The sequence below is a fragment of the Vigna radiata genome, chromosome 11 (genome assembly GCF_000741045.1).
Source record: "Vigna radiata var. radiata cultivar VC1973A chromosome 11, Vradiata_ver6, whole genome shotgun sequence".
In the NCBI taxonomy this organism is placed as follows: domain Eukaryota; kingdom Viridiplantae; phylum Streptophyta; class Magnoliopsida; order Fabales; family Fabaceae; genus Vigna; species Vigna radiata.
Genome location: NC_028361.1, coordinates 7,416,739 through 7,432,760, shown reverse-complemented (window position 1 = coordinate 7,432,760; position 16,022 = coordinate 7,416,739). Strand labels below are relative to the sequence as shown.

General features: G+C 30.2%; 1 protein-coding gene across 1 annotated transcript; it reads left to right on the top strand.

The window, feature by feature from the left end:
* Positions 1-8,675: 8,675 nt before the first annotated feature.
* Positions 8,676-12,457, top strand: LOC106777949 (monosaccharide-sensing protein 3). Its single transcript, XM_014665791.2, has 5 exons — positions 8,676-8,977; positions 9,246-9,806; positions 9,900-10,777; positions 11,272-11,459; positions 11,782-12,457. Exons 1-5 carry the CDS (start codon positions 8,899-8,901, stop codon positions 12,233-12,235), a joined length of 2,160 nt encoding a protein of 719 aa, XP_014521277.1. The 5' UTR covers positions 8,676-8,898; the 3' UTR covers positions 12,236-12,457.
* The last annotated feature ends 3,565 nt before the right edge of the window (positions 12,458-16,022 follow it).

Here is a 16,022-nt window from a genome sequence, read left to right as displayed (position 1 = left end):
GGGACGGAAATGTGAAAGAGGAGAAGAGGAGAGGGGTTTTAATTAAAAGTATAAAAAGTTAAAAGGTAAAAGTAAAAAAAAATTAATCTAAGATATTTTTGAAAAAAATAAATAAATTGGAGAGGTATAAGAACAAGGCTGTGGTGGTCGATGGAGCAACCCTCTCAGTTGGATTGTTTCGTCAATCCACCTAATTTAATTTAATTATTTATACATTTTTTTTATTATATTATAAATAAAAATAAAAAAAAAAGATGTTTCAAGAGAGTAAAATATTATAATTTTATCTATTCAAGACTATAATTTTATAAATGGATAAGTGATACAAAAATTATCAATATTATAAATTTATTTATTTGTTTTTTGAACATTTGAGTTGTATGTTACTTTTTTTATGGTTTTTGGAATTTATCACCATTTTAGAAGGAAATTTATTTAAATTTGAATTAAAAAATATTATATTTTTTTATTTAAAAAAACTTTTAATTAAGTAAGTCAATAAGTCAACCCGTTTAACCTACTAACGCGTTGTGAATCGAGTCTTAAGTTCAAATTTTTTCGACTCACTAATAAATGAATCGGATTAAATTGACTCACTAAGTAATCAATCCTGATAAGCTAGACTAAAAATAATCAATTTTGACAAAACTTATTTATAATAGCATATTTTATCAATGATACTTAAATATACTAATAAATTAGTGAAAATATCCATCTTACGTTAATAAAAAATAATAAAATTATAATAATGAAAATAAGTATAAATGAATTTTATAATTTTGTTATAAATAATTTGTAGTTATTTTATAGATAATTTTTCTATTGATAATTATTTTAGTTTAAAAAAATAATTGTGTTTAAAACATATTAAGCTAAATAAAATGTGTTTTATTTCAATATTACTACTTTTATTTAATTATTTATTGAAAGTAATGGATGTTTTCAAAATTACGAATTACTGTTTTTGCTGAAAGACATTTAAGATAAATCTCCTGAGGTTATAACTGGCAATTCAAAATGCCAACCCAAGCGTTAAAGTTGAGCCAGACGTGTTGAGCTTCAATGAACATGAGCTTCAATAATTAGTTTTTATTGTATATATTTAATTGAATTTATAAAAATAAATATTAGATTTAAAATATAAAATAATAAAATGATTATTGCTGATGAGGTTTAGATCCATAATGAAATAGTATATCAAAATACAATAGCAAAACAATTATAAAACCAATCATCTTTATTAGTAAGAAAGAGATTCTGTGTCACTCGAGTATAACATGTCATCCACTGATTATATAAAAAGTTATACATAAACACACTAATATATAATAGAAATTTTCAAAATAAAAAGAATTATAAAAGATAGAACAAATTCAATTTTAAGCTACAACATCTCTCATTTTACACCGGATCAACTGACTCATATCCTCACACCTCCTAAGTGATTGTAGCAAACAAGAAAGATAGACAAACAAAAAACAAAGATGAAAGGGTAAGCTAATCTACCAAAATATTTAATCTAAACATTTATAAAACACAATAACTTATATCAATGCACATAAACAGTTGACATTGGACTCAATCATCTGGATTCATGCTTTGACATATGTATTTAATGTATTCACATGTACTAGTATTTATAGGCACGAGAATAATCCCTTTAGGGCTCCATAAACTAAGATCTCATATTACTCTCACCACATAATTCATTCTACTCTATTTGAGTGTAAATAGTTATTAGAGTTCAGGATACTCCGCTTTAGGAACTCCCATGTGTCAAAGCATACACTAACTTTACCACATACAAAATTTTCCAATGAAATTCTCTCAACAATATCTCAAGTCATCATAGAAACAACATCACACATATCAAGCATGCATAAGCACCAATCTCAAATCTATAATAATCATGCACATAATATAAAATAAACCACTTCAAACCGACAATGAATTAGAAAACATAAAAAAAACTACACTAGAACTTAGACTATCACTCAGCGAGAGATACTTCCATTATAAAAAACCAATTTCAAACATGTCAAAAAATCAGTTTAAAAAAAAAATACAGTATATCACAACATTAACCATACTAAAAAAAGATAGTTAGTCTCTCTTAACTGATAAATAACCAAAATATTCTAAAACACCTAAAGCAGCTCAAAAAACACATGTTTTCATTTTACAATTTTGTTATTAGGTAGATTTATTTTCATTAATATGACTTATTTTAGGTTTTGTTATATTGACTTTGTTACTATTTTAATATTTTATTATTATTGTTTTATTTTATTTAAATATATTTAATTATGTTAAGTTGTATAGCATGACATATTAAGTCAATAAATATGTTTTTACTTTAATTTTTAAATTAAATTTGTTTACGGTTTATTTTTAAAATTTGACGATGTGAAGTTACATTCTCGACATGAAACAGCCTTGCCTTTTTTTTTTTGGGTTGAGCGGTTTCCCAAAGTGGAAGATCAAATTGTCAACGGAGGCTTAAGGGAAAAGGTAATTATTTTTTGAATTACTTTTATTTATTTTTTAAAATTTTGTATTTAGAATCTCGTTTTTGTTTCTGTTCGATATTGATATTCTGATTTTAAATTTGATGATATAATATTATTATTCTAAACATGTTGAGATAATATTATTATTTTAAATATGTAGAGATAATATTATTGGATTAAAAATATTGTTCATTTTAAAATTAGTTTCTATCAATTTTATTTTTAAAAAGTGTTTTAAAGGATTAAAAATTCTTGACTTGACTTTTAAGTGAAATTATTAAGTACACCAAAATATCTTCAATATATTTATAGATCATATTTAATGATATAATAATTTATTATTTAATATTTTTAAATTATAGATAGTATCTTATAATATAATATATATAATAATATTTGGAATATATATATATATATATATATATATATATATATATATATATATTCATAGAGATCCAATGAGTTTATAAATATAACATCCAATCAGAAAGGAAACTCATCCAATTTTCAGACTCAATTATTTCATCCTATATATCATTCTTATAAAGAAAGTCTCATAAATTCTTTGAAAAGTCTACGATCAGTTACAGAGATATGTCAGAGGTAAGAAACTATATGCTTTGATAACTAAAGTAAAAAAAGTGTTTATTGAATGTTTTTCAAATGGATAGAAAAGAAATTCAAAAACATATATCCGTGAATAACCTTTCTTCACAGAACAATAAATTCATTGTCTTTCATTTCATGGTCAAAATGCTAAAATACATCATATTTAGTGTTATGATATTTCAGTAGTATAACTTTTAGTTTTGGTGTCCCCTTTTTTCTTCTTTAGTAATAATGTTATATACAGAGAGATGATTTATAAACAATTCTTAAAATAATGTTTTAGTAATTATGAATTATTTCAGTAGTTTGAAATATAGTTAAAAAATTTATAATTTAAATATTATCGTGTTTAATTAGCTTATGAATTTATAAATGAGATATTATTTTAGCTTAATTAATACTTTGGTTTTAGATTTTTTTATTATTTATTATTTTTGTATTTTTATTTTATTTGATTAAATTTTTAATTTTGTACAGATTTAATATGATCCAAAACTATTAGAAAATATCTAGGTTTGTCATATCTTAAAATTTAAATTTGTTATGTGTTAAAATTTAGATATATTAAGAGTCAAAATCTAAATATATCACATGCCAAAATTGAGATATATTAAAATTTATGTCTTAAACTTGTCAATATATAAATATTTAAGTAGAAAATGATTCAGATTTTAATATTTGATTAATTTAAATTTTAACATGTAATATTTCAAAATTATTTTAAAACCAATTTAAAATAAATAAGTTAATTAAATTTTTTTTATTATAAAATTAGAGACCTCATGAAGTCCTTCTTAAAAAATAAGACTTAATTAAAAAACTATATAAAAAAAAATCAAATGACAAACATAAGAATAAAATTATTAATTAATTTTATTTTTTAGTATGTTATTCATACATTGTAACATCCTAATAAATATAGATTAAAACTATACATGTATTCAAGAATTATCTGTAACAATATAATAGAAAGAAACTAAGTATACGATACAGAATATCCATAAGAGTTAAAATTGTACAAGAACTAGAAGTCTGATACAATTTATACACTTAGACTGAACGGTTATGGGTTCAACTTAAGACCGAACGGTACTACAAAAGAAGGTTATACCAAACGACTTTACAAAATATTAAGTAAACCGAACGGTTTCTAAACAACTATTGCATAAAAATCTATTTATGTAATATCTATGGACCGGAAGGTCCTGCGCTAGCCTCAGGGTCTACACACTCCAATGCTTCTTCCAAGGAATCAACATCACCTTCTGCTCACACCCAAAAGGATGATCATTGCAGTGAAGAGAACAACCGAACGGGCAATACATACATGACAAAAAATAAGGATAAACTTATGTAATTTAATTAAGGGTTAAATATGTTTTTAGTCCCTATACTTTGGGGCGATTTTGGATTTAGTCCCTCTTTCAAACTATAGTACAATTTAGTCCTTCAACTTTAGAAAACTCTGGTTTTAGTCCTTTTAACCAAATTTTCTAAACTTTATTTATTGTTTCAAGCACGTTACATTATAGCATTTGGATTGTTTACACTGTTTGACACATTTTTGCTTCAATGTTAACTGAGAAACGTGCTTGAAACAGAAAATAAAGTTTAAAAAATTTGGTAAAAAAGACTAAAACCAGAGTTTTCTAAAGTTGAAGGACTAAATTGTACTATAGTTTGAAAGAGGGACTAAAACCAAAATCGCCCCAAAGTATAGGGACTAAAAACATATTTAACCCTTTAATTAATCAAATTCAACATAAGAATTGAACATAACAATTAAATGATCAACACAACATATTCAATCATGCATTTCTTATACACGCATCACAATCAAAGACCGAATGTATACAAAAGAATAACCTACCACTTTAGACACTTTCCGGACTATATGAACCGTGTAACTCGATGTTTTTAGCACTCGGTGTGGTGTAGTAACTATGATACACTCAACAGCTGCCACCCGAGGTTAGCCCTAAAACGACCATATGGTCTTATGATCGCGAACCTCCTGCCATTCCCACACATGAATTACCCTCGTCTACATGAGAAGGCATAATCACGGAATATCAGGAACAAAATGACAGCAGAGTCTGACCACGTTCATACTTTACATATCATCACCAATCATGAGATATTCCTTCTTTGACTTCTCTTACATCTCTATATTATTCAAATTTATAAATTACCATCGTATTTATGTACCCAACCACTCAAATTGAGATCATATAATAACAACTTTAATAACTGGCCAAAATTAAAATAATTCATTCTATATACTATGAAGGTGACCGAACGGTCAGCACGTGTTGGCTCTAACTTGAGCTAAATACCATCTAAGACTAAAAACACAACACTATAAATCCACAATAGGATTTTAACTATATTACTACGGCTTTAACCAAACGTTTTAAGCTTAGGTCGAGTATTTGTAACTTTGGTCGAATGCCTGAATCTTTGACTGAGCACTTTATTATGGGAGGGAGTTCTCTTCAAGAAACCGAGTGTCAGTACAAGATTGAACACTCTTTATGAAATTGAGTGTCAGTATAAGACCGAACACTCTTTAAAATAATATTACTAATACAATACCGAGTGCTTAGTCTATGACCAAGCACTTCCAAGGCCAAGCACTCAATCTATGACCGAGCACTTTAAATATATACATATACATACATACATACATACATACATACATACATACATACATACATACATACATACATACATACATACATACATATATATATATATATATATATATATATATATATATATATATGATCAAACTGATAATGAAACTTTATTCACTTATTTTGAATGCCTTGACTAAAGAAACTTAGTAAAATGAGAATAAATATAACCTTTAGGAGACCAATCGGTCATCAATTGAAATCTCCTACAGAAGAGAATTCAGTCAAGACCGAACGTCCTAGGGAAACACCGAATGGTCATATACATGACCCTCAGTCAAATTGCAGAATCCTACAGAGTTTCGACTTAATCCTATTACTACCAGATTCTTATCCATTTTTCAATCACAAACACCTCCAGACAAACATGCAACGTCACAAAATCAACCAATTCATAATTTGTAACTTCATTCCAGAATACAACATCCAAAGAAACAAAATCATAATTAAATTACAAGCTTCCCTTACCTCAATATCCATAATTTCTTAAGCTTTCACGGTGGAAATCAACTCCTAACGTCCTACACGTTCAGATTGGTGAAACAAGCTTCACCTATCGTTAAGATTTTAAAAACAGAATCAGGAAAAAGGGTTGGGTAGTCACATGCAAACCAAAAACAGTGTTTGCATTCATCTGAAATGAAAGAACTTCAAAGGAAGAAGAGATTTTGATCTTACCAGCTCCACACAGAAAACCGACCGGTTAAGATGAAGAGCTGGACACCAGGAACCTTCAATTGTTGTCTGAATGGTGATCGAAACAGTAAAAAGGTCAGAATTTTAGAGAGAAGGAGGAGAAAAATGGAGGTTCAGAAGGTTGGAGAAGAAGTTGCATGGAGAAAGTGATACCAGCTTTTAAAATCTCACTTTAAATACAGTCTCCAAAAATTGATCAGTCCACTAATCTACTGCCACCTGCTCTCCATTTTCTGAAATTTCAGACAAGCTGTCGACCACTTGAATTCCACTCAGTTGGAGAATTTAATAGACGTGACAACTTGGATTTCCACTAAATGGGATATTTAAACAGACGTGACACACACACACACATATATATATATATATATATATATATATATATATATATATATTAAAAGTAAAACGTTTCTTATTAGAACTAGAAATCAAATTTTTAAATCTTATCATAACCTATTTCAAAACTTTTGAAGCTCAGAAAAGTTTATACTGAACTTTAAATATAATAGTAATTGAAATTCATCTTTTTAAAAGGATTAAACTGAATTTTCAAACCTAAGAATCAAAGTAAACCTATTTATCTTAAGGTAGCCGCATATTATTCAAGTCATTTGAAATGTGTCGTATTGGCAAGAAATTGATAGTTACGTGACCAACAATTTCTATCTTTCTGTTTTTAGGAAAAGTAATTTTAGGCAAGAAAGTAAGAACAAAAATATTGGAAGATTTTTTTGAATTCATTAAAAAAAATATAAATATAATTTTTGTTTAATTTTAATGAAACGTTGGGTTTGAAACTCCAACTTAATTATGACAGATTGAGAATTTGACTAAAACAACTAAATAAAAATAAAAGTTAGTGCCAAACGGGAAATAAAGATCCATACGCATCGCAAACGTGCTTATCATGACATCTAAATCATGCTTGAACGGGAAAACAAAACAAAATCCGTATTCTTCTATTTTTTTTTTTCTCTTTCTTAATTTGAAAATTTATAAAAATTTCTGCCAGATAATGCACTCTGCTGATTTTTCATATACAATCTGAGACGCGTGGTTGGCTAATACTACCGTTTGAAACAGACTCGTCTATTTTCAACATTCAATGCCAACGTAACTAGTAATAAAATATCTTCCATTTTTTAGCTGTCTTCTTCAAAAAATAAAAACAATCCAAAACAAATCTTTTTATTCACCGGCCATATAATTAATAATTTAAACAAAATGACCACGTAAATAATAATTTAAACTAAAACACATCAAATCATCAACAATAATGACTCATTACAAAAACGTGGGGAAGAAGCAATGGACTGATTGGTAGTATGATATTTTAAACAGAAATATATTAATTTTTTTTTTCTTTATCAGCTTATTTCCACTCTATTTTTCTTCTGTATATCTTTTTCTGTTCAACCAAACACAACCTTAATTTTGGATCTGAAACATGAGAAAGATGATATTAATTAATATATAGTTTGAGATCTTCATAGTGCATCAATGGCAGAGAGATCCAATGTGCCTGTCACGAACTTCATAATATAAAATTTGAGTTTCTTCATTCTATTTGACTTTATAATTATTAATTTATAGTTTATTGTCACTTTTAGGATATTATCAAATAACATTTTTTAAATCATTAATAATGATGTTTTTTTTATACACGAACAATATTATTTTAAAATTCATAAATATTAATTATTAATTATAAGAGTAAAAAAAGGTTTAAACTTCTTTTTTTGTCCATAAGATATGAACGGAGGTTCAGTTTAGTACCTGCTTTTAAAAATGTAAATTTTGATTCCTAAGTTATAAAAAATGTAAATTTTTGGTTGTTTCTTAACAACTACTACATTTGGTTGTTTCTTAACAACTACTACATCTTTACATTGCTCTGATTTGTTTAATATTGTTTTTGGTTGTTTCTTAACAACTAGTACATCTTTAGATTGTTCTGATTTGTTTCTTAATAATAACAGCACAAAAAAAGACTCATTTGATACATTTTTTATAACTTAGGAATCAAAATTTACATTTTTAAAAGCGGGTAGTAAACTAACCTAGAAAAAAAAAAAGTTTAAACCTAAAAAAAATCACAGTATTTCCCTCGTACAGCTAATTCTTAGTTAGATACGCAGTGATTTTGAAAAATCAAAAGCAATGTTCCCGACAGGTGGATGAAAACCGTACTCATCAGAAACCAACTGTCCAACGTGTGCAGTCCCATTCTTTGAACTCCACTTTTTAAAACACTCAGTGTCAATCAGCTCTGAAATTTCACATTCTGAATGAAGATCTGAAAAGATTGACTCTAAAGTTTTCAGCTTGAGTTCCAGTGTTTGAGTTTCGATTTTGGATTTTTTTTTTCTCAAACAAGGAGATTAAAAATGATGGAAGTTGTGATTGTTGCACTTGCGGCCACACTTGGGAATCTTCTGATGGGATGGGATAGTTCAACTATTGCAGGTTTGTATTTGACTCTATATTTATGCATTTCTTCTTTCTCTCTAATTGTGTTGTGTATAGTGTGATTTTTCGGTAGTGCATGGGCGTTTTTGCTGAAATTCTCAATGTCATGTATGGATTATGATAATAATTCATGGCAATACTGTCATGGGGAGGATGGAGCTAAAAATGATTACCCTAATTGTAAAGTAACTAGAATAGGAATTGCGAAAGGGTGTGTTAGATCTCATTACTTAAATTGAACAAACATGTTGGTACTCTTTTGCAGCTGGTACGACCTACATCAAGAAGGAGTTCGTAGTGGACGCGACAATTGAAGGGATAATTGTGTCCATGTCGTTTATAACCGGTACTGTTGTGACAATATTCTCCGGGGCAGTGTCTGATATGATTGGAAGACGTCCTATGCTCATAACATCTTCTGTAATGTATTTCCTGAGTGGTCTGGTAATGTTTTTTGCTCCTAATGTTGCTGTTATTCTGGTAGCGAGGATAGTGAATGGGGTTGCCATTGGTCTGGCTTATACTCTTAATCCTCTCTACATATCTGAGGTAGCACCGGCCGATATCAGAGGCCAATTGAACACTTTTACTCAGTTCGCTTGTTCTGGTGGAATGTTTTTGGCTTACGTTATGGTGTTCTTAATGTCCTTGACTGACTCACCAAGTTGGAGACTCATGCTTGGAGTTATTTCAATTCCTGCTGTTGCCTACTTTTTACTGACTGTCTTTTACCTGCCCGAGTCTCCAAGATGGCTTGTGAGTAAAGGTCGGATACTTGAGGCTGAAAGAGTTCTGAAAAGGCTTCGTGGCACTGATGATGTTTCAGGTGACACTGAATTTGCGCTTAGTGTTAGTTTTTTCTTCGCTGAACTGAATCATCATTTTGCTTGTATTGATTAGAGTTGACTTTGATGTGTAGGGGAATTGGCGTTGCTGGCTGAGGGTCTCAGCCCTGGGGGTGAAGCCACTTCCATAGAAGAGTATGTAGTTGCCCCAGCTGGCGAGATTCTTGTTAACCAGGAAGCAGGGAAAGATTATATAAAGTTATATGGTCCCAATGAGGGGGTTACAATGGTTGCTCAACCGGTGAATGGACAGGGTAGCTTGATATCCCGTAGTATGTTGTCTCAGCAAGGAAGCTTTGGGGGTCTGTCTAGTACTGGTATTAAGGATCCTATTGTCAATCTCTTCGGAAGTTTGCATGAGAGTACTCTCCCTGAGAGTGGAGGTTCACGCAGCATGCTAATTCATAATGCAAACAGTATCTTTAGCATGGGAGAGCCAGATTCTCCCTTTGGTACCGGTGACAACCTGCATGCGCCACTAATGTCATTTCAAGGGGGTGCTGGTGAAAGGGCTCATGGATCAAAGGACATGTTGGGTATGAGGAGCACTAGCAGCTTGAGAAGTAATAGTAGTTTAGCTCATGGGAATGCGGTTGAAACTCCTAAAAATACAAACATTGGTGGAGGTTGGCAGTTGGTTTATAAATCAGCTGATGGTGTTGGTGGTGGGAAAAGAGAAGGGCTCCAAAGGGTTTATTTGCATGCGGAACCTACTGCAGTGTCTAACTCGCAGCATGTTTCATCATTTGTTTCAACTTCTGGCTATGACATACCAATAGATGGCGGTGAAGCGTATCAAGCTGCTGCTCTTGTTAGTCAGTCAGTTCTAGGAACTCATGATTTGTTGCATCTGCCAGAAGTTGCGGCAAAAGGCTCAAAATGGAGAGCTCTGCTAGAACCAGGAGTCAAGCGTGCATTAGTTGTTGGCATAGGACTTCAAATTCTTCAACAGGTACAATAAGTAAGAATTGTAGTTGTATTACTTTACTTGACTATATTGTGTCGTTTAACATACAAAATCCATTCTTACTTTGAAGTTGCTCTACTCAATAATGTCTTGAGGATCTTAGGAGTATTTCAGTTCAAGAAAACATTTCCTGCTATCATTTTGTGTTGCAAAACTTTTTGAAAACATAAACAAAATGAATTCACTATTGAATCTTTTGCTAAATAATATTGAAAGCAGGACATAGAAATAGAAAACGTTTTCTCAAACTAAGCGAGCCTTTAGTTGTTTGCACTATTAGCATTCTCTCCATTCCTTTTCCTCATCTCATCTTTTGAAAAATTTTACAAAATTCATGGCTATATGGCAAGTACAAAATGCTTCTAGGAGTTATTTTCCTAGCAATTTCAAATTAGTTGAAGCGAATGATATTTACTATGAAAACCTGCTCATACACTTCGGCTTCTTTTGTGATTCTGAAAACATAATATGCATTGCAGGCTGCTGGCATAAATGGGTTTCTGTACTATGCTCCCCAGATTCTTGAACAGGCAGAAATAGGAGCTCTTTTATCAAATTTGGGCCTTAGTTCTGCATCTGCTTCTTTTCTTGTAACTATCATTACAACATTCTGTATGCTTCCTTGTATAGCTCTTGCAATCAGACTCATGGATATTTCTGGCAGGAGGTATGTTTAATCTATGACTTGGCTTAAGTTTCATGTTAATCTTGTCTCTGTTTCAAGTGTTTCCGTAGCCATATCACAGCAATATTGTTCAATTTGTAGATTCTTCTTTTTGCTACATTGTCGTATTACTGTCATTGATATTCGACAGGATTGCTTTTTTTAATGTAGACACTGTCCTATCAGTGCAATATTTACTTAAATGTTGGTCTGTGCGAAATTCTCACACAAACTTGTCTATGCATAGCTGTTTATCTCATAAAACAAAAGATGGAGTGAAATGCAGAAATTGGTGACAATAACATTATGTATTTTCTCATGGCAGGTCTATCATGCTGTACACAATACCCATTTTGATAGTTTGCCTCCTGGCACTAATAATCAAGCAGTTCTTTGAACTAAATTCTGTGATCAATGCTGCAATCACTTGTATCAGTGTTGTGGCTTATGAAAGCGTCTTCTGCATGGGCTTTGGCGTTATTCCAAACATCATATGTGCGGAAATCTTCCCAACAAGTGTTCGTGGAATCTGCATTTCCCTGACTTCTCTTACATATTGGAGTTGTACCTTGATTGTGACCTTAGTATTCCCCACCTTGCTCCAGCTTCTCGGTCTCCCTGGTGTCTTTGGGTTATTTGTCCTTGGCTGCATCATTTCATGGACATTTGTCTACCTGAAAGTTCCTGAAACAAAAGGCATGCCTTTAGAAGTTATTATTGAATTTTTTGCTCTTGGTGCAAAACCTGGTACTGATCCTGCAGCAATTGGAATCAAATAGCTTACCCTTTCATGCATATGGAGATGATCATCATCATAAGAAGCAGCAGCATAAGTTTATAAGTTCAGTTGGTTTTGATTTTTTCTAAAACGAATTGAAAAAGATTTGGTTGAAAATTGGAATTATTTGGCTTTAGGGAGAAAAAGATGAGTATTATATGTAATTTATTTATACATATTATGATTGATATTTAGAGTATTGTATTCTTTTATCCTTTCTTTCCTTAGCATTTGCCATTAACTAACCTAAAGTATGTTTAGCCATAAAAAGAGGACAGTCATTTAACCTATGTATGTATTTATCATATAAAAAATTATTTCATATTAGCTTTTTCAAAACACTGTAATGCAGATTATAGAGCAATTTTTGTTTTCTATTTTCCATATTTTCTTTGTCGTTAGGTGTTTATAATGAGATTATTCAACAAATCCTTAATCATTGCAACAAGCAATAGGTGAAAACAAAATGAAGTCACTATCACCATTGAAATATCACAAACTTAACCGACACAAACTCTTGAAATTAAATGTCAGTAATCTCCACGAGACAACATGGTTATAACTTGTTGAATTTTCTGGTTGAGACAACATCACTGTCTAAGGTGTTGATCACGTGAGTCGGCAATCATGTCTCCTTCCCTCATGCTCTACTTTTTCCCTAATTCTTGCAAGTTTCAATCAAGATCAGTTAAACAGTGCAGTGCATTCATCATAATGTTGCAACCAACTGGACTGGAACTGTTGCCATTCTATTTATAAAACTTCTTTTACAATAACTTACTTTTCTCAAGTTATAAGAGAAAAAAACAGAACATAGATCAAATTCTTGAAAATAAATTTTTAAATCCAACTCAATTTTATAAAATCCATATTATGATGAAAAAAAAAAACACTTTAATTTCTAGTAATTTAGTTGCTTCACGTATCTCCTTTATTGTTTTTTCCAATTTTGCTTTAAATTATAATTTTACTTTCACGTATCCACGGATAAATTTTCATACGAACATAGAATTTCCCTTGATGAGGTTTGATTCTTCCTGAAAATGGATGAGTTTTAATAATAAATAAATGATAAAAGTTAAGTCATATATTCATACCTATAGATAACATAGTTTGGTTTATATTTTTTTTAAAAAAAATTTCAATATCCATTAATTGTGTATTTTTTTAGAAAATATAGAGTATTAGGACCTGTAAGGCTGCTGAAAGAGGAGTTTTACAACCAACTGAGGGGCCCAATAGGCAATTGGGTTGCCTGCTTTGTGTACTCTCTTGAACACCATTATTCCAGAATTTATTTTTCAGAATAAATTAAAACAAATTTGAAAAAAAAAACTCTAAACAATTATTCCATTTCTATTAAGGAAATAATTTTCTTTGAAGATTTTTGACGGGGTGCAACAAGAAATTTGTTAGGGTATAGACGTTCTTAGTATGTTCTACAAATTTTCTTGGCTAATTACCTTTTGCACCCTATTGTTTTCTCTTACACTTTCATACTTGAAAAATGTTTCATATTTATTTTCCAAATTTATTTAAAATACGGATTACATTATATGTTTAAGCAGGTGTGAAATGGACGAACAATTATGTTTAAACACGTGTGAACTTGAATGGACGAACAATTGACACACCTAATTTTATTTATCTTGTACCAGTGATGCTGACTCCTGAATCTCTTGCTCCAAAGTCTTCAAGTCCAGATCAATGAGAGGTACCTGCTGAAGACACTCTGACACTCAAGTCAGATGATAATCAATAGCTTAATTGTAAATTAGTATTAGAACTTGATAACTTTTTGGCAAATATACCAAATCGTTACAAGTAATACAGTGATAAAGTTAAGAGTATCGTTCTCCCAAGGGAATTTGTGTTACGTTATTCAATTTAACAGTATTTATCAAAATCAATTTGACAACAAATTGATAATCTGATTCAGTGAACTGAAAGTAAGAAATTAACAGAATATTAAAATTTGAAAATTAAAGATGGAAGAAAACTTCGTTGGAATTGACTTCATGGCTACCATTACAATAACTTTTCTGAACAATATAATTTGCGTTCAAACATTAACATCACAGTATNTTGGTTTAATCCCTTAAAACAAGTTCTAAAGAATTATGCTCAATTATTAATTCCTTAAGTAATTAAACATAACCTTTGCATTAAGATCTGATGTTTATAAATGACCAGAAGAATTGAAACCATTCCTAGCATCGTTTCTTCTGGTTGCTTTTCTTACGTTCATACTCAAATTTACTTCCCAGTACAATTTGAATATATCAAATGTATTATACTTCCGTATAATCACAAGTAAAACAAGAAAAGCATATGAACAGAACTTATATTGAACAGGAAAAATTACATCAAGTGTCAGCCATTGCAATCAATTCCAACGAACAGAAATTTAGCCTATCCTAGACATCACAAACGTACTCATTTCAGCAATTCCTTGCATCATGTGCAGTCTTGATGTCTTCAGAGAGTCTTCTGATGGTCTTCTCTTGGTATCCAGAGCAGTTCTGTAATTTTTTTTCGTATGTCAGAAGATATCCTCTGCCCTCTCTGTCACGTCTTTAAAGAGCAGTTAATTATTTTAATTCGCTCAGCGCACAAGAGTGTATTCGCTGTGCGAATTAATTTTAATTATACACTCAACTGCTGTAATTCGCTAAGCGCACAGTCTCTGGTGCGCTATGCAAATTAATTTTTCTGTTGCACTTCAACTTTGCCATTCGCTCAGCGCACAAATATTGGTTCGCTGTGCGAATTCCTTTTGCTGGCTCTGCGAATTTGTTTGCGCTATGCGAGAATTGGCTGACAGCTTCCACTTTATATAATTTTTTCCTGAACAATAATTTACGTAATAATCTACTTCCTATTACAACTTTTCACTGAGTAAAAACATAAATAATTACAAGATTGAGATAATTTATAAATGTAAAAACAACTGTTTTTCACACTTACCAGAGCTCAATCAAAATTTCTTACCTTTGCGGCTTAGTATTCTATTTATAAGCATGTTATGACCCTAAGTTGACATTGGCCTAATAAAACGGACTTACCTTAAATTCGGCTTGTTACCGATAAACAGTTTCACTAACTTGCAATCAGTTATCAATATCTTTAATCATTCCGTTACTAATTTATTAACTTATCCAAGCCATTGGCTTAATAATAATAACTTAAGCGCTGACCCAATTATGGTTGAACATCAATAACTTAAGATAGTCCAATTATGACCCAACATTCATAAAGTCATTTAATTTGCTTGACTATTGACGTAAGACATAGACCGAACGACCATAAATGTTAACCTTCGGCCTATCCTCCATAACATACACATGATAACTGTGTATGTTTAGACATGTGTGAACTTGAATAGAGGAAACCATTGACACATCCAATTCTATCTATCCTTCACCTATGAAAAAACTTGGGATATATGTGTTTTTTTTTATAATAATAAGAAATAATACAATTATAATTATAAGAATAAATATAAATAATATTACATTTCATATATATTTATTTTGATAATAAACAATATTTTTTTAAAAAATATTTATATTTAAAAAGTGTTTAGATAAAAAATGTTAAATTTGAAAGAATACTCTTTAACAATAAATTATTATTATTATAATTATAAAAAGAAATTAAATAAGTTTTAGAACTTTATTGTAAATAATTATTTTAGTTTAAAAATATTAAATTTTAAAAAATGATTAAATAAAAAATTATTACATTTTAAAAATGGTTATTTAAAAGTAAAATTAATAAATAATTAT

Coding starts and splice junctions, on each gene's coding strand:
- LOC106777949 (XM_014665791.2), top strand. CDS start 8,899: ATGATGGAAGTTGTGATTGTTGCACTTGCGGCCACACTTGGGAATCTT. Junction 10,778..11,271: donor GACTTCAAATTCTTCAACAG/GTACAATAAGTA, acceptor TATGCATTGCAG/GCTGCTGGCATAAATGGGTT. Junction 11,460..11,781: donor ATGGATATTTCTGGCAGGAG/GTATGTTTAATC, acceptor TTCTCATGGCAG/GTCTATCATGCTGTACACAA.